The sequence below is a fragment of the Penicillium odoratum genome, assembly GCF_028828045.1.
Source record: "Penicillium odoratum strain IBT 22623 chromosome Unknown utg000001l_segment0_segment0, whole genome shotgun sequence".
NCBI lineage: Eukaryota > Fungi > Ascomycota > Eurotiomycetes > Eurotiales > Aspergillaceae > Penicillium > Penicillium odoratum.
Window position 1 is genome coordinate 5,373,607 of NW_026643143.1, and position 23,773 is coordinate 5,397,379.

At 47.8% G+C, this 23,773-nt stretch overlaps 10 protein-coding genes across 10 annotated transcripts; 6 read left to right on the forward strand and 4 right to left on the reverse strand.

Moving 5' to 3' along the window:
* Positions 1-836: 836 nt before the first annotated feature.
* N7520_001939 (uncharacterized protein) lies at positions 837-1,661 on the reverse strand (the record flags this gene model as incomplete). Its single annotated transcript, XM_057135874.1, has 1 exon — positions 837-1,661. The coding sequence occupies one exon, from the start codon at positions 1,659-1,661 to the stop codon at positions 837-839; it is 825 nt and encodes a 274-aa protein (XP_057001810.1).
* Positions 1,662-2,346: 685 nt separating this feature from the next.
* On the forward strand, positions 2,347-3,143 carry N7520_001940 (sugar O-acetyltransferase; the record flags this gene model as incomplete). Its single annotated transcript, XM_057135875.1, has 3 exons — positions 2,347-2,447; positions 2,493-2,729; positions 2,780-3,143. The coding sequence occupies 3 exons, from the start codon at positions 2,347-2,349 to the stop codon at positions 3,141-3,143; spliced, it is 702 nt and encodes a 233-aa protein (XP_057001811.1).
* Positions 3,144-4,791: 1,648 nt separating this feature from the next.
* N7520_001941 (sugar porter family MFS transporter) lies at positions 4,792-6,333 on the forward strand (the record flags this gene model as incomplete). Its single annotated transcript, XM_057135876.1, has 1 exon — positions 4,792-6,333. One exon carries the CDS (start codon positions 4,792-4,794, stop codon positions 6,331-6,333), a length of 1,542 nt encoding a protein of 513 aa, XP_057001812.1.
* A 1,117-nt stretch (positions 6,334-7,450) lies between these two features.
* Positions 7,451-8,551, forward strand: N7520_001942 (uncharacterized protein; the record flags this gene model as incomplete). The annotated part of the gene is made up of 4 exons (XM_057135877.1): positions 7,451-7,662; positions 7,720-7,953; positions 8,009-8,083; positions 8,143-8,551. The coding sequence occupies 4 exons, from the start codon at positions 7,451-7,453 to the stop codon at positions 8,549-8,551; spliced, it is 930 nt and encodes a 309-aa protein (XP_057001813.1).
* Positions 8,552-9,241: 690 nt separating this feature from the next.
* Positions 9,242-10,907, reverse strand: N7520_001943 (uncharacterized protein; the record flags this gene model as incomplete). The annotated part of the gene is given in 2 exon segments (XM_057135878.1): positions 9,242-10,717; positions 10,737-10,907. 2 exon segments carry the CDS (start codon positions 10,905-10,907, stop codon positions 9,242-9,244), a joined length of 1,647 nt encoding a protein of 548 aa, XP_057001814.1.
* Positions 10,908-11,134: 227 nt separating this feature from the next.
* On the reverse strand, positions 11,135-13,359 carry N7520_001944 (Zn(II)2Cys6 transcription factor; the record flags this gene model as incomplete). The annotated part of the gene is made up of 6 exons (XM_057135879.1): positions 11,135-11,764; positions 11,822-12,328; positions 12,375-12,922; positions 12,972-13,066; positions 13,114-13,242; positions 13,298-13,359. 6 exons carry the CDS (start codon positions 13,357-13,359, stop codon positions 11,135-11,137), a joined length of 1,971 nt encoding a protein of 656 aa, XP_057001815.1.
* Positions 13,360-15,461: 2,102 nt separating this feature from the next.
* Positions 15,462-15,776, forward strand: N7520_001945 (uncharacterized protein; the record flags this gene model as incomplete). Its single annotated transcript, XM_057135880.1, has 2 exons — positions 15,462-15,568; positions 15,620-15,776. 2 exons carry the CDS (start codon positions 15,462-15,464, stop codon positions 15,774-15,776), a joined length of 264 nt encoding a protein of 87 aa, XP_057001816.1.
* A 535-nt stretch (positions 15,777-16,311) lies between these two features.
* Positions 16,312-18,113, forward strand: N7520_001946 (putative acetamidase; the record flags this gene model as incomplete). The annotated part of the gene is made up of 2 exons (XM_057135881.1): positions 16,312-16,352; positions 16,415-18,113. 2 exons carry the CDS (start codon positions 16,312-16,314, stop codon positions 18,111-18,113), a joined length of 1,740 nt encoding a protein of 579 aa, XP_057001817.1.
* Positions 18,114-19,430: 1,317 nt separating this feature from the next.
* On the forward strand, positions 19,431-21,355 carry N7520_001947 (uncharacterized protein; the record flags this gene model as incomplete). Its single annotated transcript, XM_057135882.1, has 3 exons — positions 19,431-19,953; positions 20,003-20,522; positions 20,569-21,355. 3 exons carry the CDS (start codon positions 19,431-19,433, stop codon positions 21,353-21,355), a joined length of 1,830 nt encoding a protein of 609 aa, XP_057001818.1.
* Positions 21,356-21,639: 284 nt separating this feature from the next.
* Positions 21,640-23,701, reverse strand: N7520_001948 (putative MFS transporter Fmp42; the record flags this gene model as incomplete). The annotated part of the gene is made up of 3 exons (XM_057135883.1): positions 21,640-23,074; positions 23,121-23,283; positions 23,335-23,701. The coding sequence occupies 3 exons, from the start codon at positions 23,699-23,701 to the stop codon at positions 21,640-21,642; spliced, it is 1,965 nt and encodes a 654-aa protein (XP_057001819.1).
* Between the last annotated feature and the right edge of the window lie 72 nt (positions 23,702-23,773).

A 23,773-nucleotide genomic window follows, 5' to 3' on the forward strand; every position in this document is an offset into this window, starting at 1 on the left:
CGATCACTGGGTAGATTTGTACAAAATAGACGCTAGCTGGCAGTTCGGGTGAGGTTGACGCGTGAGTTGGGAGGGCATAGGCCAGTGTTGCCCATCTCCCGATGTTTTCCCCGCTTTCCCCACGGATTTGACCTCGGGCCAATAGACGATGTTAGTTCCCTGGGGGAGGGAAATTAGTCAGAGCCTTGTTCCAGGTTTTCCCCGTCTTTTTTTTTGAGTGGCTTTTCCGTGATTCACATCAAAAGAAACGCGTAGATCTGTCCATAATCGGGGGTGCTCCGTACCTTCCAAGCCAGCCCCTAAAGTGGGTGTGGATTTCATTGTGGGTTCCCGGTGACTATGGAAACATTTTCAGGGGAAAAGTCTGGACCATCGGGCGATCCCGCAGGTTGGACTCAATGAAGTAATGGAAATTGTAACCACCACTGATTTGAGGGCATAATTTAATCTATTTAATCCAATCGGGTACATGAAGAGAAAAGTCAAGCCAATAGCCTTTTGATCGGTGATCCAGGTACTTGGTACATAAGAACATTGCATTGTCAAAGCGGAAGTCTCGAACACGAGGTTCAGTCGCACAACAGCCACTGTGTAACATTGACTAATCGGGTCCTTACAAGTTACATTTCTTTCACCGCTCTCTAACTAGAAGAGGTTACGCATTCACATAATCCTTGTTGTTTCTTATGATCAAGAATGGATATCTGGAAATTGTCATGTTTTTGGACCATTTTCAATCCCAAATTTGAGATATGAACCACATGTGCAGGAGACTTGAGACGTCCAATCTGTGAAGAAGAAACATTACATCATTCTAAACATCTTAAGTTGAGACACTAGCAGATATCGTGCTCATCGCCAGTCCGTCCGTATTCATCCTCGTCATCATTCCCGTCATCTTCATCATTTTCTTCATCTGCCGGATCTTCATAAGGAACATAAGGATTATGATGCGGCCATTCATCACTTTCAGATTTGTCTCCAGTTAAGAGAGTGTTCAGAACCTCAGGAAGCCCGTGAAAGATACACGTTTGTTTGGAAAATTTCTCCAGCTCTCCAAGTTTCTCCCAGAGAGGTGTCTTTCTTACGGTCTCTCTTTCTTGCGTTGACATTTCGTATACAATGTCATGCATAGCATTTTCCAGACTTGGATCCGACTCAAATTGTTTCAGGACTTCAAGACCTAAGACAGTATTGTTTGAAACACAAATCATCTTGCCAATTTTCCGCAATGCTGCTAATCCACTGAAGCGATTTGTATCAGTGGGATATTCTGCACATTGGTCTGCGATGTGGCTAATAGTGGAGCTGACCGCCCCCGCCACGTCGAAAGCAATGCTGCGTTGCGTGGTAGCACTCATGGATCTGTTTTGGATATTGAGTTTTGCCCAAACTGACTTCATAGATGTGGCAAAGTCGAGAATTCGATTTTGGCGCTCATGTTGTACAGAGGCCTCCACCAAGTCTCTTACATCAGGGTGTCTTTTGGCAGCTTCGTGAAGAAGTTGAGAAATTTCGTAGATGCTGAGAGCTCTTATTTCTTCTGGTAAGGGAACTAGAATCTCATTGTCTGGGGTCTCATCGGATGTCTCATTGGTCTGCAGATGAATATCCCCAGCAGTGTTTGCTCGAGCCCTTTTGGCAATATTGGAACTGGCCATTATTGTGTGGGCCTTAATGTTTGACGCGTTGTACAATCCGAGAAATTCGACACGGGATAAAAAAAGAAGTCTTGGGTGGGATTGAGGAAATGATAGCAATTTTTTCACATTTCAACTTCAGTGTGTTTTGGTTGGTTTGTGGATTTGAGTGACTTTGAGGGTCAAGATGTGTGGGCCAAAAGGCGCCAATGATTTAATGCCCTATACTTAAGGTGTCAATATCAGCAGAATAGTTACCAGCGGAAAAAACTATGACAATACAATTACCTGTATTTGTCCTGAGATATCGCGATGACGACGAAGTTGTGCCCGAATTTACAATACAGTACAGATCAGTATGGCGGTCAGTATTAACACCCTGACTATAGGGCACCATTCTTCCGCTAAGTTAATATTGGCCCCACTCACAGATTACCTAGAACGCCAAAAACCAAACAGTTTCGTAGATTCAGGAAATCATAATATACATTAGAACTTGATTATTCCCATACTGTGCATCGGCAGCCAAGGCAGCACGGCAAAACCTCGGAGTTGCCATTCTTACCTAATCGGGCTAACCATCTCGCCGCCCTGCGGGGTAAGGGCTGACTGCCCCGCCAATTATCCTTTGACAATTAATTATAAAACCAAGTAGAGACTCACATGCGAATTGGTGGTTTCTCATAATTTTGTCAGCTTCAGCACAATGGCAGCCACGGAAAAGCGCCCTGAAATCATCGAGCTTTCGCGCAGTCTACGCGGGGTCCCACAATGCGAAGACTACGAGCGTATGATCTCGGGAATGATGTAAGTTCGCTAAAATAAATGATAGAGATCTTGCTGACAGGCTAGGTACAATCCCACTATTCCCAAGTTATTGGAAGCACGTCACCTATGTCGTGGTCTTACAGCCGACTATAACAACCTAGACACGAAGACCGTGCCTTATGATCAAATAGCCGATAAGCGACTTGAGCTCTTGCGCAAATTGGTTGGCAGAGTGGGAGATGGTACTTTCGTGGAACCACCGTTTCTCCCCGATTATGGATGCAATATTATAATCGGTCGGGATTGCTTTATCAATTGGAAGTTAGTATTTGACATAAATTTGAAGAACGTACCAGGCTGACATTACCCAGTGTTACCATTCTTGATACAAGCCTGGTTGTTATTGGTGATCGGGTCCAAATTGCGACTGGAGTTGGTATTTTTACTGCTGGTCATGATACCAGTGTTCTGTCCAGGCAGAAAAATGTCGAATTCGGTCACCCGGTCTTTATTGAAGACGATTGCTGGATTGGTGGGAATGTGGTGATTCTTCCTGGTGTTCGGATTGGCAAGGGCTGCACGATTGGTGCTGGGTCTATCGTGACCAAGGATATCCCGCCCTATTCTGTTGCGGTGGGAAGTCCTTGTCGTGTGTTGAAGACTGTTCCATCACCAGAGGAGGAGGAGAAGGATCCGAATAATCCTTACCGACACTTGGTCCATCAGGGCTACTAAGTGCTTTAGAATACCATATACCGGTTCAGTCAGCCAATACCCCACTATCAACTGAATGTTTCGCGCCGATATCCATGCATCGCTGCAATCTTTTGATGTTCCGACCACCATCTCAAATACTACAATGTATCATCAACTGTTCTCTTTCATCAATATACCCATAGGTAGAACGAGGGCGAGAGATCCACCAGCCAAACGAAGAGGTACTGCGCTGGAAAAATTACTTTGAGTGAATTAGAGGTGCGGTATTCTACCCCTCTATCACTTGGGCATAACGCGAAGTTTTTGGACAGACGTTCGAAACTCCCAGCCCCTACCTTTTTTCTCCCTTCTCCTCCTATTTCTCTTTTCTTCTCTTTAGATCCCGCTACCTTTTAAGTGGAGAGCCCTTTGCCAATCTAACTGATCCAGTAGGAAAGAAAGTAGAAGACTGGTGAAGATGTCCCCAATACAATCGAAAGAAACATCAAGACGCCAAACTCAGCAAAGATCAGCCGAGACTACGGTCTCAAGCATGAGTTTCAAGGAGGCGGATCCGGATATTGAATTTGATGACTGTTAAGAGCGTTAATGGGTTAATTTAGGGATTCTGGATATTCTAGAAGCCCACATAAAAGCTGATAATCTTAAAAGAAATCTCCGAGGTTGTCCCTTAACGGTCCAAATGAACAAAGTGGCGCATCTCAAGCCAGAATCCGATCTTCTAATATTTTTATCTGGCCTATCAATTCTAATTATACTCGGAAAACGACCGAATTCGTGGGGCAAGTCTCATCCCACCCCCCTTGGCACTCCACCTGAGCCCCGAACGAACCCCGAACACTCACTAGATTAGGTTCAAAGTCCGCTTGGCGTGACTCTTGGCGGAACTCTTGGCGTTGAGATGCATAGACAAGCCCAAACAAGCCTTGAACATTCTTCTCTACCACGAGATGCTCCATCTCTAATAGGCTATCCATACCGGGGTATTGCGATCACGTCAAACGCAAATGCAAGTCCGTTTGCATGAATACATCCCAAGCCCTAAGAAGATCATCTCACCGATCGCTTCTCAACATGATTCCTGAGACCGGTATCAAGTCGAGCTAGTCTTCCAGCCATACCGATCACACTGGGCTCTAGCCCGGGCATGTCACCCGGCCCGAGCAAATAGTCAATAGCTAGTATCAAGGAAAGCGATCTCCGACCCGGGGCGATGGAGCACCAACAAACTTTGACCCTCTGCTCGGAGAAACTCACCCCACGACGTTTGTTCATCGTATCAGTACAAGGAGCGCTCAAGCACATATGGCACTGTATTCTCCGACTTTCGGCATTCCTTCTATGATCATACCCCAATCTATCCCGCAACACCCCTGCTTCGTGCCCCGGTCCAGCCCCCGCAGCCCGTATTGAGATTATCATGTCCAATAAGAAGGGTTTTGAATGAACTCATTAGCATATCTGGATGGGTCTAAGCGGCGAAAGCAGCCAATTCAAGACTGTTGAGCACACATGGCTACGGAACCCACACCTCCAGCTCGATGCCCATAATGTGGAGTCTCGCGGACCTGGGGCTCACCGGGACACATAAATGCAAGGGGAAATTTCTGAAATCTGTCTCTTTTGGTTTGTTCCTAGGCTGAGTATCCTCTTCTCATACGAAATCATGTTTCAAGGGAAAACACTTCGTCTAGCGCAGGCGCTGCTTATTGTTGCGCCTGCTTTTATTGTTTTTGGATACAATCAATCTGGTCTAGGGCCTTTGGCCACATTGCAGAGCTGGGTTGGCGTCTTTCCTGAGATTGATACCATCAATACCGAAGGTGCTCAGCGTGCGAAAAACTCCACTGCAAAGGGTGCTGTGATTGCCTCTTTCCAGCTTGGTGCTCTTATTGGAGCCTTGTCATGTACGGCACTGGGTGATCGGCTCGGTCGTCGGAAGACTATTTTCCTTGGTGCGATCCTTACTATTATTGGACAATTACTGCAGACGTCTTCCTATGGACTCGTCCAGTTCGTCGTCGGGCGGGTCATTCTTGGACTGGGTGTTGGCCAGTGGAGTGTCGCTGTGCCGGTTTGGCAGTCTGAATGCACATCAGCCAAGCATCGAGGTCAACATGTTGTTGTTGATGGAATCTGTATCTGCTTGGGTTATGCATTGTGTAACTGGATTGACTTTGGTCTTAGCAAAGTCGAAGGCTCACTGCAGTGGCGTATTCCGCTCGTTGTTTCATTCTTCTTCTCTCTCATCGTCCTGGTCGCCGTCTTCCTCCTCCCTGAATCTCCTCGGTGGCTCGTTCGCGTTGGTCGCATCGAAGAAGCAACTCACAGCCTCGCTGCTTACAAGGGTACCTCTGCCGAAGACAATTCCGTTCGCATTGAGATCGCCGGTATCGAAAACTCCCTCGAAGTTACAGTCGATAGCGCCAGGCTACGCGACATCTTCGACCCCAGCAAGCCGGATGAGGAGCGCCTACTATACCGATTCTGTTTATGTGTTGCACTTCAGTCTTTCCAGCAGATGTGCGGTGGAAATCTGATCTCGACCTACGTGTCGACCATCTTTGAAGAAAACCTGCATATGGATAGTGATCTTGCTCGCATCCTCTCATCCTGTGCGATGACATGGAAGTTCCTCTGCAGTTTCATTGCCTTCTTCGCCATCGACAGACTAGGTCGTCGCAAGATCTTCATGATCAGTGGCGCAGGTATGGCCGTCTGCATGACTGTCCTGGCCATCACCAACAGTTTCCAAGGAAATCACACCGCTTCGGTGGTGTCTGCTGTCTTCATCTTCCTCTTCAACTCATTCTACCCCGTCGGTTTCCTAGGCGGAAACTTCCTTTATTGTACTGAGGTTGCCCCCATGCGCCTACGTGTCGCCATGGCCGCTATCTCGACAGCGAATCACTGGCTGTGGAATTTTGTCGTGGTGATGATCACCCCCGTTGCACTGGACACTATTGGTTACCAGTACTATATTGTGTACGCTGTCATCTCGGCCGGTATTCCCATCTCTGTTTATCTGTTCTACCCTGAGACGATGAATCGCAACTTGGAAGCTCTGAATCATGTCTTCCGGGATGCGCCCACCACTTGGGATATCGTTTCTATTGCTCGTAATTTACCGCAGGGTGAAGCTGCGGAGGTGGATGTGTGGATGCGTGCGGAAGAGAAGAGAGCTATTGAGCAGAGGGAGGATGCTTAAGTTGATGTACTTTTGAAGATTTTCAAGATATTAATGTCTTTTGTTTTGCGAGATAGGAGTACCTTGCAATATATATCGATGATATGCAATAGACTTCCAGTCATGATTTTCGAGAGATACGCATCTCAACAAATACAGTGTCAATAAACCAAGAAACTTTCTACCGTCACTCCCTTTTCTGCTACAGTCACTCCACTTTCTCCAAATTGGGAAACCGACGAAATGTCAAAAGTTCCACCCGGTCATCGCATGAATATTTTGCTGCTACTTTAATTGCGACCTATGACTACTTTATTGAATAATTCCTACTCAGTCTCCTGCTCCGTCTCCTACTTAGTCTTCTACTTAGTTTTCTACCCGGTATCCTATCTAGTATTCTACTTTCTTTTATATTATATTAATCTAATGGTTAAAGGTCTCCCTAAATTTATAAAGAGCGAAATAGGAAAGAAGGAGGAAAAAAGGGAAGAGAAGAAAGACAAAGTGGAAGGAGAAGGGGAGAAAATAAAAATCTAGTAGAGGTTTCGCACAAATGTCTAAAAAAGTCTATAGTATATATGTACCCAAGTAATAGGGGGGTTGATAGAGAGTAGTGGTGATAACCTCCCTCATGTTAATCCCTATGTTCTAGATGAGGTTAGGGTTGGGTAGGTAGACTAAAAAATCTCATGTTGGAAGGCGCCGGCGAAGGTGGTGGGGACTTGATGTATTGGAAAATTGAAAGTCATTTGATTATTTTTTAGAGTGCCGGCAGCAGAAAAGGGAGAGAAGGTATGAAGTCTCTAAACCAAACGAAGCAAACACGGCAAAGCAACTTGAACTGGCAACAAAACTAGCCAAACGAAGCAAACACACCAAACAGACAATTTGCAAGCCACACTAAACAAGCCAACAACTCCCTACAACCAACAAGTGGCCTAATTATTCTGATGGCGTTGTAGAAGGATTCGAAGAAAACACTGCAAACATGACAGCATATTTGAAGTATCATCAGACAAAAACTATAAGAGCATTCATTTCCCATGATTTCGTATTCCATCTCATAAGATATAACAATATTTTCTGCTGTACCTGAATCTTCACTCCAGACCCTTGCAAATTCCAATCAACAATAACTATGCACTTCAACAGAATAGCCGTTTACGCCCACCGTGGCTGGGCTAGCTCTAAGATCTTCGAATCTATCTCGAAATCCGGTGCACCTGTTCGCGTCTTGTACAGACCAGGATCGGATATAAGCACTGTGCCCAGTGGTGTCGAGGCGGTCGAAGTCGATACTGAGGACCAAGATGCTCTGAGAGCCTCATTGAAAAATATCGATATCTTGATGTAATATATCCCTAGTTGAAGAGTTACTACGTGTGAAACTGTGCTAAGTGGTTCTAGATCTCTTGTGGGTCAAACGGGTGTCGAGATACAATATGCTTTTGTCAAGGCTCTTCCACACACGGATGTCAAGCTCTTCGTTCCCTCTGACTTAGCTTTCCGGTGTGATGAGCAGGGCTTGAGGGTGGGGGTGAATAAGCTAAAGGATCAGGTTAAAAAAGCGGCTGAGGCTGCTGGGATCCCGATGACTATTGTCTTGCCGGGTCTGTTCGCTGAGTCTGCTTTGAGTTCCGGGTATTTTGCTCGATTCTTAGGATCACAGGTGTCGGATGGCTAATTTTTTCTGCAGGTTGATCGGTATTGATCTGCCCAAAAATCGAATTGTATTTTCTGGTGATGCCGAGCATCAGAAATTGAATATCTGGTACGTCCAGAATATTCTCTGCCACTTTGTTTACTCATTACTTATCTTTAATTTCTTAGTACCCGAGAATACATTGCAGCTGCATACTCTTCTATCTTCGCCAAAACAGCCATCGCTGATATCCAGGGCCGTGTTATCGGTCTCTCGGAACTTCAACCGACTGGTGCTGAGGTAGCCAAAGCCCTCGAGGTGAAACATGGATCACCTCCTCAGATCTTCCGGCATAGCCTGGAAGAGGTAGATCGGAATTTTGAAGAGAGGATCAACGGAGGCCTTCCAATGGCACTACCATATTATTGTCGTCGTGTATGGGGTGCTGGAGGCTATTCGGATGCGATTGGGTCTGATGTTTGGGAGTTGAAAGGGTATCAGAAGAAGACTTTGGATGAATTGTTGAATGGGGGAATAGATTCGTATCGGAATTTCCCACCGGAGATCCTTGAGGCTTTGGAAGACAGTTATTATTAAATTTCCATATCGATGGGGGTGATAAGAGATGGCATATTTCACCCTTCTCGTCCCTGGTCGCGGGATGCGACAGTATGTACTTCTGTGTGTTTGCACTATATAATCCAAATCAAATGAACTTCAAGTACATACGACCATAGGGTGTGGAGAACAGGGCTTCCCGTCCGCTCAGCCGTACTTAAGCCACACGCCGGTTAGTTAGTAGTATGGTGGGTGACCACATGCGAATCCTGACTGTTGTATGTTTTTGTTTTTAGTTATTTTGTTTGTACGGGACAAAGTCCCTACGCCTAGCGCTGTAAGTTAAGCTACATTTTTTGACAGAAATGAAATCTCAGAATAGTGTTGCATGTACTAAGATGAGTATCCATATCATTATCAGTCAAAGATAGCCGAGGAAGGAAGACTACAGGTGGAAATCTTCATAGATTAACCATTAAGCTAGTTTACTCCATTTAAAATAGTCATAGCATTCGAAGTTGAGATAAAATAAGTAAATTCAAAGTCCCGTGTATGCCTAAGAAAACGAATAAGAACGCCAATCAAGATAAAGATCCCCCAACACCATTGAGTCGTAAATCATGAGTAAATGTGATCGGTCGTGAAAGGGCAAGAAAAATGCAGCTGAGATGTGAAATGCAAATGAGAAGCTCAAAATGTCATAAGTTCATAGCGTATCAGCATAAATCATCATTTATATAGCGGATTTCTCCGCGAGGAGATATATTGCGCATCTCCAGCAAGACTAGTCGGAATATACCTCTTAGCCGATCCTCGAGAGGGACTCGTCCATCGAGATGTCCGAGAGGCAAAGCCAGCATGACTGTATGAACGTGGTCGTTCGGAACTGCTTCCTCCGCTTCCGGGATGGCTACCTCCTGTACTGCCGCCACTATGGCTACCTCGTCTGGGATCTTCTGCATATGGGTCTAGATTGTATCGGTGGCGGGGGACTGGTCGTTGGGGCATGTACATTGCTGGGTCCGGAGCGGGGGCTGGGGCTGGAGGAGGGACGTCGAATATGAACTCTTTGAATTTGACACCAGAGGAACGGGACCGAGAACGATCGCTGTGACGGTAGGATTTGGGCGTTCCGGCTGAATTGGACTTTCTTGTCCTGGGTATGGGAGTTTCGTCGTATCTACTGCTTCTTCGCGGTGCGGCGGGTGAGAGGTCGCGGGCTGGTTTGCGTGCATATGCTTCATGTGAGTGACGGCGCGTACGTGAGCGCGGCGGGGATAAATTACGACGGGGCCGATGTCTGGGTTGAGGTTCAGGCTCCGGTTCAGGTTCTTCCTCGGGTATTGTATCATCAGAGACGTGTTCTGGTTCTGGCGGCTCATCCATTTCCGACGTGAATGAGTGGCCATAGTACGTTGATTGCTCATGATCTCTAGTGCGATGGTGAGGATGCTCCATCCGTGGAGAGGGCGACGGACCTCGAGGGGAGGTGAAACCGGACCGGCCGCCATCTGGCCGTGGTACGAAAGCTGGCTCAGGCCTGCGGGCAGTGAATGCAGGATACTCGGCGCTGAGACGACGATGGTGATGACGCCGACCGGATCGATCTGGCTCATAATAGCTATGATGTCGTTGTGTGGACTGTCTTGGTGGAGGCGAGAAGTACTCCTCTTCATCCGGCAGTGGGTCCTTGCCGCTGAAACGATAGTGATATCCCGCAAAGTCGGGCGGCGAAGCGCGCTGCGTCCTGCGCTTCATGTAGTCGTACTCTAGTCGTCGACTTACTCCCTCATGCCACTGCAGCATCTCTGGATCCGGCTCCGAGGGGAAAGCTTCCCTCGGGATTTCCTTTGGGAATACCTTACCCTTCGCGTCAACAATATCCCACATACTAACAGCATTTTGTAGGTACTGCCAGTGCTCGTCCGGTTCCATCAACAACTGAATTGTCTGCCATCTCACAAACCCAGCTGGCAGTAATGACGGAACGGAGGGTGGTTCGTATGGATTGTTGGAAGGCTGGAGGCTGTGGAAGCAGCCGAGCGACTGATAAATAAACGATAACGCAGTGGACTTAGTATCCAGAAACAAAGGGTCATAGTTTCCGCCCACTTTGCGGTAAAATGTTGCGATTCGATCGGGAGTGAGATCAGTTGTGCCACTTGAATCAAAGGAGGACTGAGTCTTGTAAGTTGTTGTCCGGGGCTAATGACGTTGTGCTCACCATCAACTGCGCGATCCCTAGACATAACTGTTCCAGCAATGGCGCAGGACTTTTGTCAGGATTAATCAAAGTCCCCCAGGAAGACATTTCATCGACAGGGAAAGATATCGCGACCAACGCGCGTTCATCACCAGGGTCAGAGGTCGAGTCAGGGCGGTCAGGCACAAACATGTGGACCCACTGCGGGGGAAGTAAAGAGAAGTCAAGAAGTCAAGTATGAGAAGTAAACAAATGAAGACTTTGACATTGACGTCAATTACAATGGTTTATCACAAATTGAATAAATAATAAATATGACATCACATGATTCCCTCAGCTGCTGTCATCATATGTTTCCGCCTAACAGGAGATCAGGTACCATCCCCAGGTCAAGTGAGTAAAAAGTTTTGCTCCTTTCTTTATGCTGTCCATAAGGATAATGTTGGCCACATTGCATCAGCCACATTGACCGGCAACCCCGATGCATCCAGTGGTCCAAAATCGACATCAGGCTGTGCCAGAAATTCTTCCATACTGGCGCCTAAAAAGTCCATCTCAGTCAGATTCTCCATGTCGGGCAGGGCGTGGTGGCCTGATAGGTCCGAGCGTGAGACTAGGTCGGGAATAAAGTCATTGTCGGTGGGTATAGAGCGACTTCCATTCTTCTCAAGGCATTTTCGCACACATTCTAGATTATCATAAAATTCTGCGGCGGCTAAATTCCCATGGTCGCTCATTGCGTGCAGAATTTCGTAGGCTGTCTCAAACAAGGAAAAATCGTTACGATGGTCGCTGTAGATTTGGCTGGATACCACCATGATAAGCGCAGATGAAAATATGTAATGCGCATAAAAATATCCGAATATCGGCAGCGTTCCATTAGCCCACTCATCTACGATGAGCGAGTGATTGTTCCTTGCAGCATGGATGCATGCGTCACCCAGAGTTCTGAGAGTTTGGGCGTTGGATGGGGCGGGACTTTTGTCATGACCGTCTCTCGATTGGATGAGAGTATAAAGTAGGATCGGTCGCGTGGCCAAGATAATACACTTAATCATGTCAATTTCAACCCACATGGCGAGGATCACGTTTTAACTCAAACTCACCTGATTAAACTGAAGATGTAAAGAAATCACGTTCTTAGGAAGTGGCCCATCCCGGCTCAGTCGAATATGCGGCGGTAAAGCCTGGGACCATTGTTTGAGGGCTATTAACAGCTTCTGTTCTCGTTGCAGAAACGAATCGGGCTGCTTCTTGCGACTGTATACTTTATCCGTCACCTGGCCTGTGATTCCCGCAAGTTCGATGCTAGCAACTAGAAATTCCGTGTCTGAGAATTGTTCATCATGGACACCACCTGGGACGGTCGATGGCATCTCCACATCGATGTCACTGTCGGAAAGTTGATTTGGCCAGCCCGCTTTGGAACTGTAAATGCGATCATAGACGTAGATTGCCCACCACAGTCGAATGCGATGTTGTCGATCTACTGGGTCAGGGCACTGGTATTCGGGGATATTGTGGTGGAGTCCAAGAGTTAAAGCCACGCGCATAGCACTACCAATCAAGAAAAATGCCGAGTGTCGCCTATTCAGGAAGTAGGAGTATAATGACTGCAAGGTCAGTTTTTGCTAGCATTTATCGAATTTGCACACTTACCAACAGCAGAAGAGACTCGATGTGAGCAAGGCTTGGTCGCTCTGGTAGAATGGGAATCAACATCATTGCATTCACATAGAACGAAGCTCCAGGCACACCACACTCAAGATTCGAGTTCGATCGCACTGAGTAGACCTCTCCCAGGGCAAACAAAGCAAAGAATTTGCAAGTCAGGATTGGATCGTCGAAATTGCTCTTCCGGTAGGCGTCTTCCAGTTCATCCATCGTGGATTTACGCAGCACCAAGTGATAGACCCTGCTCACTTGGTTAAAGACAACTTGGATGAGGAGACGAGCTTGAGCCAGACTAGGCCATTGAAGTGCCGGGTTTCGTAATTTCATTAAACTTGTTTCAGACGTGTATTGGGTTCGGGTCATATGCGATGTGTTGCTATCCTTGGTGAGAACTTGACGGAGTCGGGTAGCGAACGCTGTACATGCTGCTTCGGCGACGTGAATTGGTGGGGCTGATGGGTCGTATGGTTGAAACCAAGCCAATTTCCCCAGCATGGGGTTATGAACGTGAATGTCGGGGTCGGGTGCAACGTCTAACAAATAATGAGCAATTGTTCAAGCATGGCGAAGAAACAATATTACCTTGGGTGCCTTGCACATCGGGTGTCCCAAATCCTGGTGACTGTGAGACTTGTTCTCGTAGGCGCTCATTCTCTGCTGCAAGTTGTTCGAGATAGCTAGGATGTATTAGCGGATATTCAGACCGAGTCGCCTATGTCGATACCTTTCATGTACTCTGATCTGCCGATCGCGGTTTACGTAAATGCATGCGGCAGGACAGCCTGCTTGCCGACATTTAACACAAGGCTGTCCACCAGAGCATTTAATCTTATGGGTATGACATCGCCGGCATCTGTAAATATTAGCATGTCAATCTCGCATCAATTGGTGGAGCTGATGCAACTTACGCGATGGACTTTTTCTTCTGTCGCTTGATCACCGATTCACTCCCTTTGCTGGAGGTTCCCATTTTGCCGAATTCTCAGATGCCAAGATAGAGATTTGGAATAAAGAAAATATTACGCTCATGGATTCAAAGGCTGTTGAGCATTCGGGATGTTCGGGGATCGGTAAAGTTTCATGTTGCCGAGTGGCGAACCTTTCAGGCTCATAGCCGTGCCCAGGTGAAGTAGTAAACCAGCTCAGTGTTCCAGATGTCGCATTTGAATTTTATAATTCTATGGATCTGGTGTTTCAAGGCCGGGCCTTGCTTCAAGAAAGTTGAAATGAGCAAATGTTGAATTCACAAATTGACATTACAGATATGTAGCTGGTACAAGTAAAAGTATCTTTGCATCTCTCGGATATATATCTTAACGAACTGACGTGCTGCTGCATACTCGACATTTTGAAATTTTTCTTAACCGTGCACCAAAATCAGGAAGATCAATAATTTAGACATCCATCAAATTGGGATCCAAACATTAATTCCTAAGATTGCGCTCCGAATAAGATTTATATGATGGTTGATCGTAAGAGTGAAAAATAACCAGATGTCGGTCGGGAAGAGGATATTTCGCCGAATATTGCATGTGAAGAGGATTAGACTTCAGTGGTGCCAAGTTAGACTGAAACCAATAATCTGGTAAGGCATATATTTCTACCTAGGTATTAGAGCTTAATATATGGTACCTTAGGATGGCTGGCTTAATCAGGTAGATTGTCTCACCCTCATCAGCAGTTAGAATTTGAATGACAGTAGGATGTCTATCAAAACATCCCGCTCCATTACATAACAAGTCCCATGTGGTCTAGTGGTTAGGATTGCCCGCTTTCACCGGGCCGGCCCGGGTTCAATTCCCGGCGTGGGAGCACATTTCATTTCTTTTTTGTCTTTTTCTTATTTTGCGCCTGTCAGCTCCGGTCTCGGATGAACGTATTTTCTGGTAGTGCCTGGAGACATACCTGATCAAGTAGAGAGAGGGGATAACAAAGCACAGTCAAGATCCAGACTCCTTACCATTTGGGCGCTCAAAGCAGGGTAAAACAGTGAACATGCTGCCAGATAGTCCTCGCCGCCTCTGGTTCCAGATGCGTCATATTGCTCTCCGGAAACTACTTCCTGTCGCTAATCTTGAAAATTGGTTTTCCTTTCTGGAATGTCCCCACGTATACGTCCATAGGCTCTGTGTGATTTTCACTCTCCTACAAGCCAGACTCAGAGAGGTTGAGGGGGATGAATTGCGAGAGAAGAGATACGCTCTCACAGCTAGGTATCTAACTAGTTGGTCAACTAATCAAGGTACTAGCCCAGATAGGACCTTAGACAACCATACTACTCCGTACAACCCATGCATCTAGGACTGCCAAGATCACATACGCTGAGCTTACTAATCCAATCATGTTTAGCCTCAGGCATAAATGCTATACATGACTGACCTTCTCGTGGCGATCTCTGTTCCTTGAACGTAATGCGGCATTTATTTCCCCCTTCCCTTTCCATTTCTCTCGGATTGTCGTTCCTTTTACATATGACTTCGGTTCTTTGCACTTGGCTTTCTTCCTCCGCATCTTCTTACTTCGTACCCCCGCAACGATCTAGATCTGTGATCCAGTTAATACATTTAATTCATCAATACTCCTGCAAATTATGTCTTCATACAAGACAATAATAGTTGAGTGGCTGACATTCCGGTCATTGAACGCTTAGGATTGGCTTAACTCTATCCACAAAACCTCTATCCCTTCATTCCCGATCGCCATACCATAACGGCTATCTCGTCTCCATGGTAGCAAACCCATCGATTCTTGGGCTCTAGCATAGTCTCTGGAGATCTGTAGCATTTCTCGGATAGGCTGCCTTTCCCCAGCCTTCATTTAACTGGCTAGATCCATAGCGTGGCATCTGACCCTACCTATTGTTTAGATCTTAAGTGCAGTGTTGCCGCCAGTTTTGCTCTTTTCTGATTCCCCCTGCCGGCTCCCACTGACATCTCTATCATACATCTTTCAACCAATTTCACACCCTGTTCAGCTTTGACGCTGCGCTCATCACTTGTTGTCATTAATCAAACCAAGGGGCGTGCTGTGCCACCCAGCTTGACCGAACTTCTACCTCCACATCAACAAACAATGGCACTCGTCCGCGATCCATACTTCTGGAAGCGCTTCTCAACAGCGGTCCACCTAGACGCAGAAGCAAAGGGCATACCTGAGATTGAAACTCCGGTCACTGAAAAGTAAGTCCTCCTCATATTCAGTCTAGTAACCGCAGCTAACCACACTGCCAGACCGCAAGATTCATGGCTTGAACGCGAACGGCGGAAAAGCAAAAAGTCACTGATTTGGGGCTTCATTCTTTTCTTCTGCATCATCCTTGTTGTCACCGGCGGTGTGATAGTGTGGTGGCTCAGCAAGCACCACTGGCTTCAAAGCATAGAGCCATGAACCGACCCCGATAATATTCGGTATGAGAGTGATGCATTGGTTTGATTGCATTTGGGGCTAGATTAGTCTCTTGGCGTTGATTGATTTGCGGCTGGGACACTGGAGATATACCCCCCGCACCTCCAGGGCAGCTTGACGTTGAGCATGATTTAGTAGATAGTTTATTATATAGTAGAATATAGATATTGGATTGATGACTCGTCTTCCTTGAATCTCCTATCTGGTTATCGCTCGACGCATGGACCTACCAGAACCAGTCTAGTTAGTGATAGGTCTAATGCGAACATCCACATGCCATTTGCGCAATAGGTCAACACGGTATGAATCAAGGCATTTCAATGTAGGCAGTAAGGATTCTGTTAAATTCTAATTTATCTCTATCCCTGGGCGGACTTAACACCGCCGATTCCAACCGAGGCTGGCCCTTATCTGGGCTTATCCGATAAGACGATCTCCACACTGGATCCTTCCCCGCAGGAGCTTCGGATAAAAGGCCGCTGTCTTGCCAATCTTCTTTGTACACCGCTACGCCAATATGCTGCCTCCATTCGATTATTTTGAGTACCGTCGCATACGGTAAGCAGTTTCTCTCAAACTTACATATCCGTACAGCCCATGCCTAATTTTTGATTGCCCAGGAACCAAAAGCAGGCGCAACGAGACCTCCGTTTCGCTTCCCTGCCTCATCCGTATCACCTCCAGATCACAGCATCTGATAAGAAAATCATCGACCAACCTATTGAAGAACTAGTCCAAGATATTCAAAGCTCTACTACACCGGCCCTTACCGTTCTCCGCACCTACGGAAAGGTCGCTGTTAGGGCCCAGAAGCGCACCAACTGTATCACCGAACTCTTACTCCCAGAAGCCGAGTCATGGCTCGAATCAGAAGTGAATCTCAAGGGACCCTTGGCGGGAATTCCTATCTCCCTTAAGGATTCTGTCCAGATCAAGGGCTTTGATACCACGCTCGGCTATTCAGCGCTAGCGGGGAAGCCATTCACCGAAGATGGACCGATGACCAAATTGCTTAAAGACGCTGGAGCCGTTCCCTACGCCAAGACCGCCTTGCCTATCACCCTTCTCTCTTTCGAATCTGATAACGGACTTTGGGGTCCCTGCCTCAACCCCCATGGATTGGAGTATTCGCCTGGTGGTTCAACCGGTGGTGAAGGTGCCCTTTTAGCACAGGGTGGTCGCATCGGTATTGGCTCAGATGTCGCTGGATCAGTGCGTGTACCAGCTGCGTGGAGTGGAATCTATTCGCTCCGCTGCAGCACAGGCCGTTGGCCTAAGGCTGGTGTGAGCACAAGTATGGCCGGCCAAGAGGGCATCCCGAGTGTCTTTAGTCCAATGGCTCGTACCTTGAATGATTTGACCTATTTCACTCGTGCCATGATTGGCATGCAACCGTGGAAATATGACAATACTGTCCACCCTATTGCATGGCGGGATGAGCTTGAGACCGATGCGAAGAGTAAACCTCTTCGGATTGGGTTGATGAGCAACGATGGTGTAGTTCCACCCACTCCCGCTATTGAACGTGCTGTTTCTACCACTGTCGCCGCCTTGACTCAAGCCGGTCACACAGTGACTGAGATCACGACCCCCGATGGAGCTGATCCATTTACTGGCCTTGACCTGGCTTCGCAGCTCCTGAACTCTGACGGCTGTCATCATTTTAACGTTCCCTTCCGCAGCTTTGAGCCGTCTGATCCCGGCGCTTACCAGCTGACCCGTGTCGCGCACCTGCCACGTCCCTTGCGCTACCTTTACTACCTCTACGTGCGATACATCAAACGGGACCGAATTCTCGCTACGTTGATCAGAAACTTTGGTCCCAAGTCCTCTGCACAGGTATGGCCGTTGGTCGCGCAACGCGAGGCCTTCCGGGCTACCTGGCATAAGTGGTGGAACGCCGAACCTCAGCAATTTGATTTCATCTTGTGCCCTGTGAATGCCACGCCGGCCTTGCCGCACAAGGCCATGTATGATGCCATGTCTTCATGCGGTTATACGTTCCTCTGGAATCTACTGGATTACACGGCGGGTGTCTTACCCGTGGGCCATGTTGATGCTGTTCGTGACGCCCTGGTGGCTCCGTACCAGAAGGTTCTACAGGGCCTGGGTAGCAACCATGCTGTGGCACGCGGGGCCTGGAAGCACTATGATTCAGCCAAGATGGCTGGTCTGCCTACGGCTGTGCAGGTCGTCGGTCGCCGATGGCAAGAGGAGCAGGTTCTCGGGTACATGGCTGTTGTGGAGAATGCACTGGAGCAGTACATCGACCCACACACTGGAGAGAGTGCCAAATACAGCCTACTCGAAATTGACTAAGCTAGATTTTTAATGCGGTTTCGTTTAATGTTATCTTTTATGCTCCGAACCAATCTGGTCTTGGTTTTGACATGTAAGCAATGCGTAATAGTAAATGAATTACCACAAAATCAACATTATTGCAAGGCCTTAATCACGCGACAAAATGCTGTGCGACCCTGCGCAGCCCAAAAGTGCCTAGGCGGGGAATTACGTGTCACTTGTCACTTGTGCAGTTGCAGTAACCCCCTGTATCGGACCAACAAAGACCCAACAGCGTCTAGGCTTGTTGTTAGAACCCTGCATGAATGGCAGCGGGGTGTTCTGTTTCTTTCCTTGTTTTGTATCTTCGGAATTCTCCCAACCCCTGTTAATCTTCTGCAGTCAGCGGTTGCCTACGCCATGCAGCTAGACTCAATTGGTCTAATATCCTGTGTACTCCGCATGGTTGAAAAGTCCAGGGAATCGGCAATAAAATCTTTCAGGGGCCACTTAAGCGATATAAGTGGCTCTATATAGGCTCATCGCCGATCGAGTGCATATGTCGTGTGCTGAGTCTGCAGTACCGATCCCTCGAAGTTTCTTACAGGATCCGCTGTACTGTACACCATAAGTATTTTTGATATATCAAGTAGAAAAAGCCAAGAAAGGGTCGGTTGGGATATAAATTGTGCTGCAGATCATAGCGGCCCCTCCCAGTGTTTGGCGCTTCTTTGTATATCTGTACCGAGCGGTTGGAAAGGTACGAATCATATAACCTTCTACCCACGGACACGTTTTCCTGCACAAGGGTCGGAAGAAACGGTAAAGAATGATCGCCTGCATACAATGCAACGCTATTTTCATGCAAGAAAACGCGGCATCATGAGATAAGGATGACGGGAAGAAGTTTCGAGCCCAGGAAGGATTCAAGTATTATTTACCCAACATACGTTCATATACATGAAATACACCAATCAAGTTAGTAGAAACAGAGTTATGGAAATCAAATTACTTAAAATACATAATATTTACCAAGATCGCGATCACCTAACTATTACCCCCCATTTCCATCGATCGGATTTTCTCGATTTTCTCATTTCCCATTTCCGTGCCTTTTAGCCATTTCTCACTGATCTATTTAAACTTGGCTCTCCCTCCAGTCAAGTTGCCGTAAAGTGGGCGATCCATGGAATATTTAAATCTTTTGTGAACCCACCCGCGCTCTTACCCCGAGTCCATCACACGAAAACCCCCTACTGACCAAAGGAGAGATTTTTCGGTTAATTTAGGCCCCGCGTATCTCACAATCGATGCATCGGTGAACAGAAATTCGGGGATGTCGAGAGTGAACGAGATATGACTACCAAGAAGCATACTCCTCCCGCGCGGAGAAAGGGTGGCATCCACTTTGTCAACGCGAGACCCACCACCGAGCTCGAGCGCACCACACTTCAGCGCTTTGTACGCAACCATGTTGGCCGTTGGATCTCCGAGCAAACTAGACGACGCTCGAATGCCAATCTTCGGACCATCCGAGCTCAGAGGCTTTCCGACCTCAACCCTCACTCCGTTACTCTCGTGTCGCGTCCGTCTCCGCACCCACCGCTCTATCGGACTGCCCCCGCGAGCGACCATGCGTTGCCCTCTGCTGAAAATGAAGGGTCCACATGGAAGCCTGAACCTACGACTATAGTTCCTAAGCGAGAGTGTTATGAAGAGAGCGATGATGCAGTAGCTATTCTACCTCCGTCGACGTCGGCCCCGGTTAATGAGCATCTTTGGCCAAATCGACCCGTCTCTGGGCATCTAGACCCCTTTGCGACATACCCCGATCAAGTAGGCGCGTCACCAGACGTGTTGAATAAACTCACGAAATACTGTTCGTCATCGCTATGAAAAAAAAAATCAAATTCGTACTGACTTTGCAGGCCTTGAGTACATGTGGCCAGGGGTCACGACACGGAAGGGAGGCCTTTCATCCCAAGGCGGCACTCTAGCGTTGCTCTCTCCTCAAATGTCATGGTTCGAGCTCTCTCGGTCGGACCCCACCCTCTTCACCGCATTTATGTATGGCTCTCTATGTCATCAACGAGTGATGTTGGCAAACGAGCGGCTCCCCAGTTTTTGGAGCGTAAACCAACAACGTCTCCTGGAAATGTATGAGGCTCAATCTATCACATTGATCACCCAGGCTGTTTGTGATGAATCACGTGCGTTCACTGATGCAGTTTTGTTGAGCGTGGTTTGCATGGCGCATCATGCAGTCCCGACTGAAGCCATAATCCGAAAAACGCCCTTTGATCCGCCTTTTCAGTGGTTGCAGTGGCTGGACGTCTATGGCTGTCTGTCACCGAATCCTACTCACATCAATGGATTGGTAGATCTCATCAAGATGCGAGGAGGCCTGAGAAACATCAAACTCCCAGGGTTGGCCGCAACACTTTGTTTGTAAGTAACCCTCCTTGGATAATTGGGTTTCCGCTGACTCGACCAGTTCCGAAGTTTTCGCCGCGTCCATCTGGCGCGTTAAGCCTATTTTTGGATTCTGGCCCCTCGACGCAAGTCGTGTTGGGAAGTCGCTGCAGGAATTGCTTGGCTTTGGACCATCTGATATCCAGCGTGGCTTCGGGCGATTACAAGTCATTGGATTCACTTCCGAAATGGCCGAGGCCTTTCAATCCGCCCGGGCATATACAGATATCATTAAGAACATCGAGAGGGGCCAGAAAGATTCTAGCGGTGACTATCTCGATCAATCACTGCTTGCCGACCAACGAAATTTCACCCAGTTTACCCTTCTTACCCTTCTCCCCTCCGACGCCATCACATCCTACTTCACTCATGAAAACCAAAGCGGCAACTACGAAGCTTGTCGTCTAGCTGCCCTGATCTTTGGCGCGGGAGTGATTTTCCCCATCCCTGCACAGAATAGTCCACTCAAGGACCTAGCGAAGCAACTCCGCATCGCCATCACCCATCCAACGGCCGTTAGTCTCTGGACATGCCAGGCCATCCGTTTCCCTCTGATCTGGGCCTTAACACTAGGCGGCATTGCAGCCTTTGAATCGCCCGATCGCTCATTCTTCGTCTCTAGCCTGGCTTATGTCGCGCGTCAGAGTGATATACGATCTTGGTCCGGGATTAAAACTGCGCTGAATGAAATGCTTTGGCATGAGGATGCCAGTGAGAGGGCTGGTCGGGATCTCTGGTATGAAGTGGAGCCTCAATTGTACCAAAATTCTGTCGAGATTGATGGGAGCCCCGTTTTCCGTACTCGGTAACCAGTATATCTCTGCCCATTCTCTTTCGATGTATTTTCTATTTTACATATATTTACAGTATCTACTATACCCCCTCTGCAGAATGAAGTGACGGTCGTCTCAAATTTTTCAAGACAACCGGTATCTGTTCAACACTGAGAAGTTTACTGCTGGCTTTTTGACCTTGTGATTGACCAGGTGAGGATGAAACAAAGTATCTTCAACACTGCCTATCTCATAAAGAATCACTTAGTATGTATACCAACCCATAAATAATTCACAAGCGTATGCATCCTATATACTCATCACACATAAGTTCGCACTTCCCCATCCAAAAGAGGCTGTCTCTCCCTAACAGTTGAATCCACTTCCATCGGTCCCTTTCTCGCCAGTACAGTCGTCTGCCAACTAACAAAACCCACCAACCCAGCCCCAACAACAGCTACACTAACAGTTAAGGCAACATTAACTGGCACCGGATCACCTTTAAAATGCCTAAGCGTCAACTCATCCAAACCCGCCTGCGCAAAATTCCCCATTCCGGCAAGACAAATAATAAGCCCATAAACCTTCCCAAACGTCTGAAAGCCAAAGACCTTAGCCGCGTAATCCGATACAGCGGTATAATAGAATGGTCGATAGAGCACGAAAAGAATAATATTTCCTGCGGCGGCAGGTATGGAATGGCGGATACAGCCTAGGATCCCAATTACCGTCGCCGTGCTCACGAGAATGGAGAGGACGGTTCGGGTGCGAAGATTATCGAGGAATGTACCGATGAATGGGATAGAGAGCAGGCCGCCAACTGGGAGGAGGATGTCGAAAAATGTGTTTATTTTTCGGGAGAGGGGTGGGTTGAGGAGGTAGCTGTATTGCGTGCGGAGGGATGCGACGAAGTAGTTTATGCGCAGCATCATTAGGATTGTGAATGCCGTTATTAGGACGAACCATGGTGTGCGGAGTTGAGTTAAGGCTGTCTGGCCGTGGAGGACGCCCCAGACGCCGCTCGTGTTTACTGGGGGTGTGTTTATAGCTTTTGGCGCGAGATCGATACCATTGCCGTTGGCAGGTAGTTCCTGGGGAGGGCCGTGGAAAACGGTATCGACAATACCGGACGTGATTGAAGCGGTATCATCCAGTAAATCTTGGATGTTGTGCACAATACTTTGTCGGCGGTTGCGTCTGTCCTTGCGTTGGCGCTCGCTTTCATTGCGATCGTGGATTGTATCATCTACCCGGTCGTTGATCTCTTCCATAACTTGGACCTCGGCGTGGAGGACTAGCTCGCCGGTGGTTTTGTAAGAGGTGGCAGGCATAACAGTGAGTTGAACCGCGATGATGAATACCGGGACGATGAGGTAGGCCAAGAAGAATTTTTTGACTGAGACATAGCCCGCGGTGTGCTCACTCAGTAGCCGGAAGAATAAGAATAGTGCACTGGATGCATCAAAGGCCCCGGTTAACATGGACAAGATGAGACCGGAGCGTTTGGGAAAGGCATTCGAGAGCTGGAATGATGCAATGAACACGAATGGTCCTCCCAGGGAGAGAAGCAGGTAGCCTGGGATATATCCATCGAATGGCAGTTGTTCCGCGCACGCAAAAATAATAGCTCCGGTCGCTAGGAAGAAACTGCCTATAATACCACTCACGCGGGGACCGTATGCATCCAAGATGGTTCCGACAGGTAGGGCGGAGACGTTGGTCGCGACGGCGGCAATGGTGAACATCAAGTTCATCCTGGACCTATTAGTATGAATTTCCACGAAAGAGTTGGTGTTCCTACCGAATCTCCTGTCCATCGCACACGTCCACATTATCCTCCAGCTCCTGTCTTGAGCAGAAATCGCGATACACTTTCTCACGAATGAGAACCGGCTTTAAGGCCGCGAAGCCGAATGCAATACCCGCAGCGAGAAAGCAGTACACCACAGCTATGCATACCTGGACTGAATGACGATCAGCAACTTAAACGAAGCAAAATCAGAGCATGAACATACCGATCCGTTTCGCGACACTGACTTCAAACGCGCCGGTTGTCTCGGACCATCCGACCGGCTGTGTCACTGCCACCGCAGGACTTGCCGGCCGAAGCGGGTCCACGCGCGGAGTCTCCCGCGTCGTGGGACTCAGACCCAGGGATCCGAGCAGTGATGGACGATCATCGCGATCGTCGACAGTCTCATTCCAACCGGGTCCCGCGTAAGGATTGAAATTGAGTCTGCTATACGTTGACGGGAACGAGGAAGACAAGGATGGACTTTCTGGTAGATCTTGATAGCCATCGGATTCATAGTCTGATTCGTCCCGGCGGAAAGTAGAGTTACGCTCCCATCCTTCTAGGAAGGAAACTCGATTGAGAGACATTATTTCATGATGGAACCATAACCATGATCAGGGAAGGACGAGATATAAGAGGGAATAGGAAGCCAAAGTGGC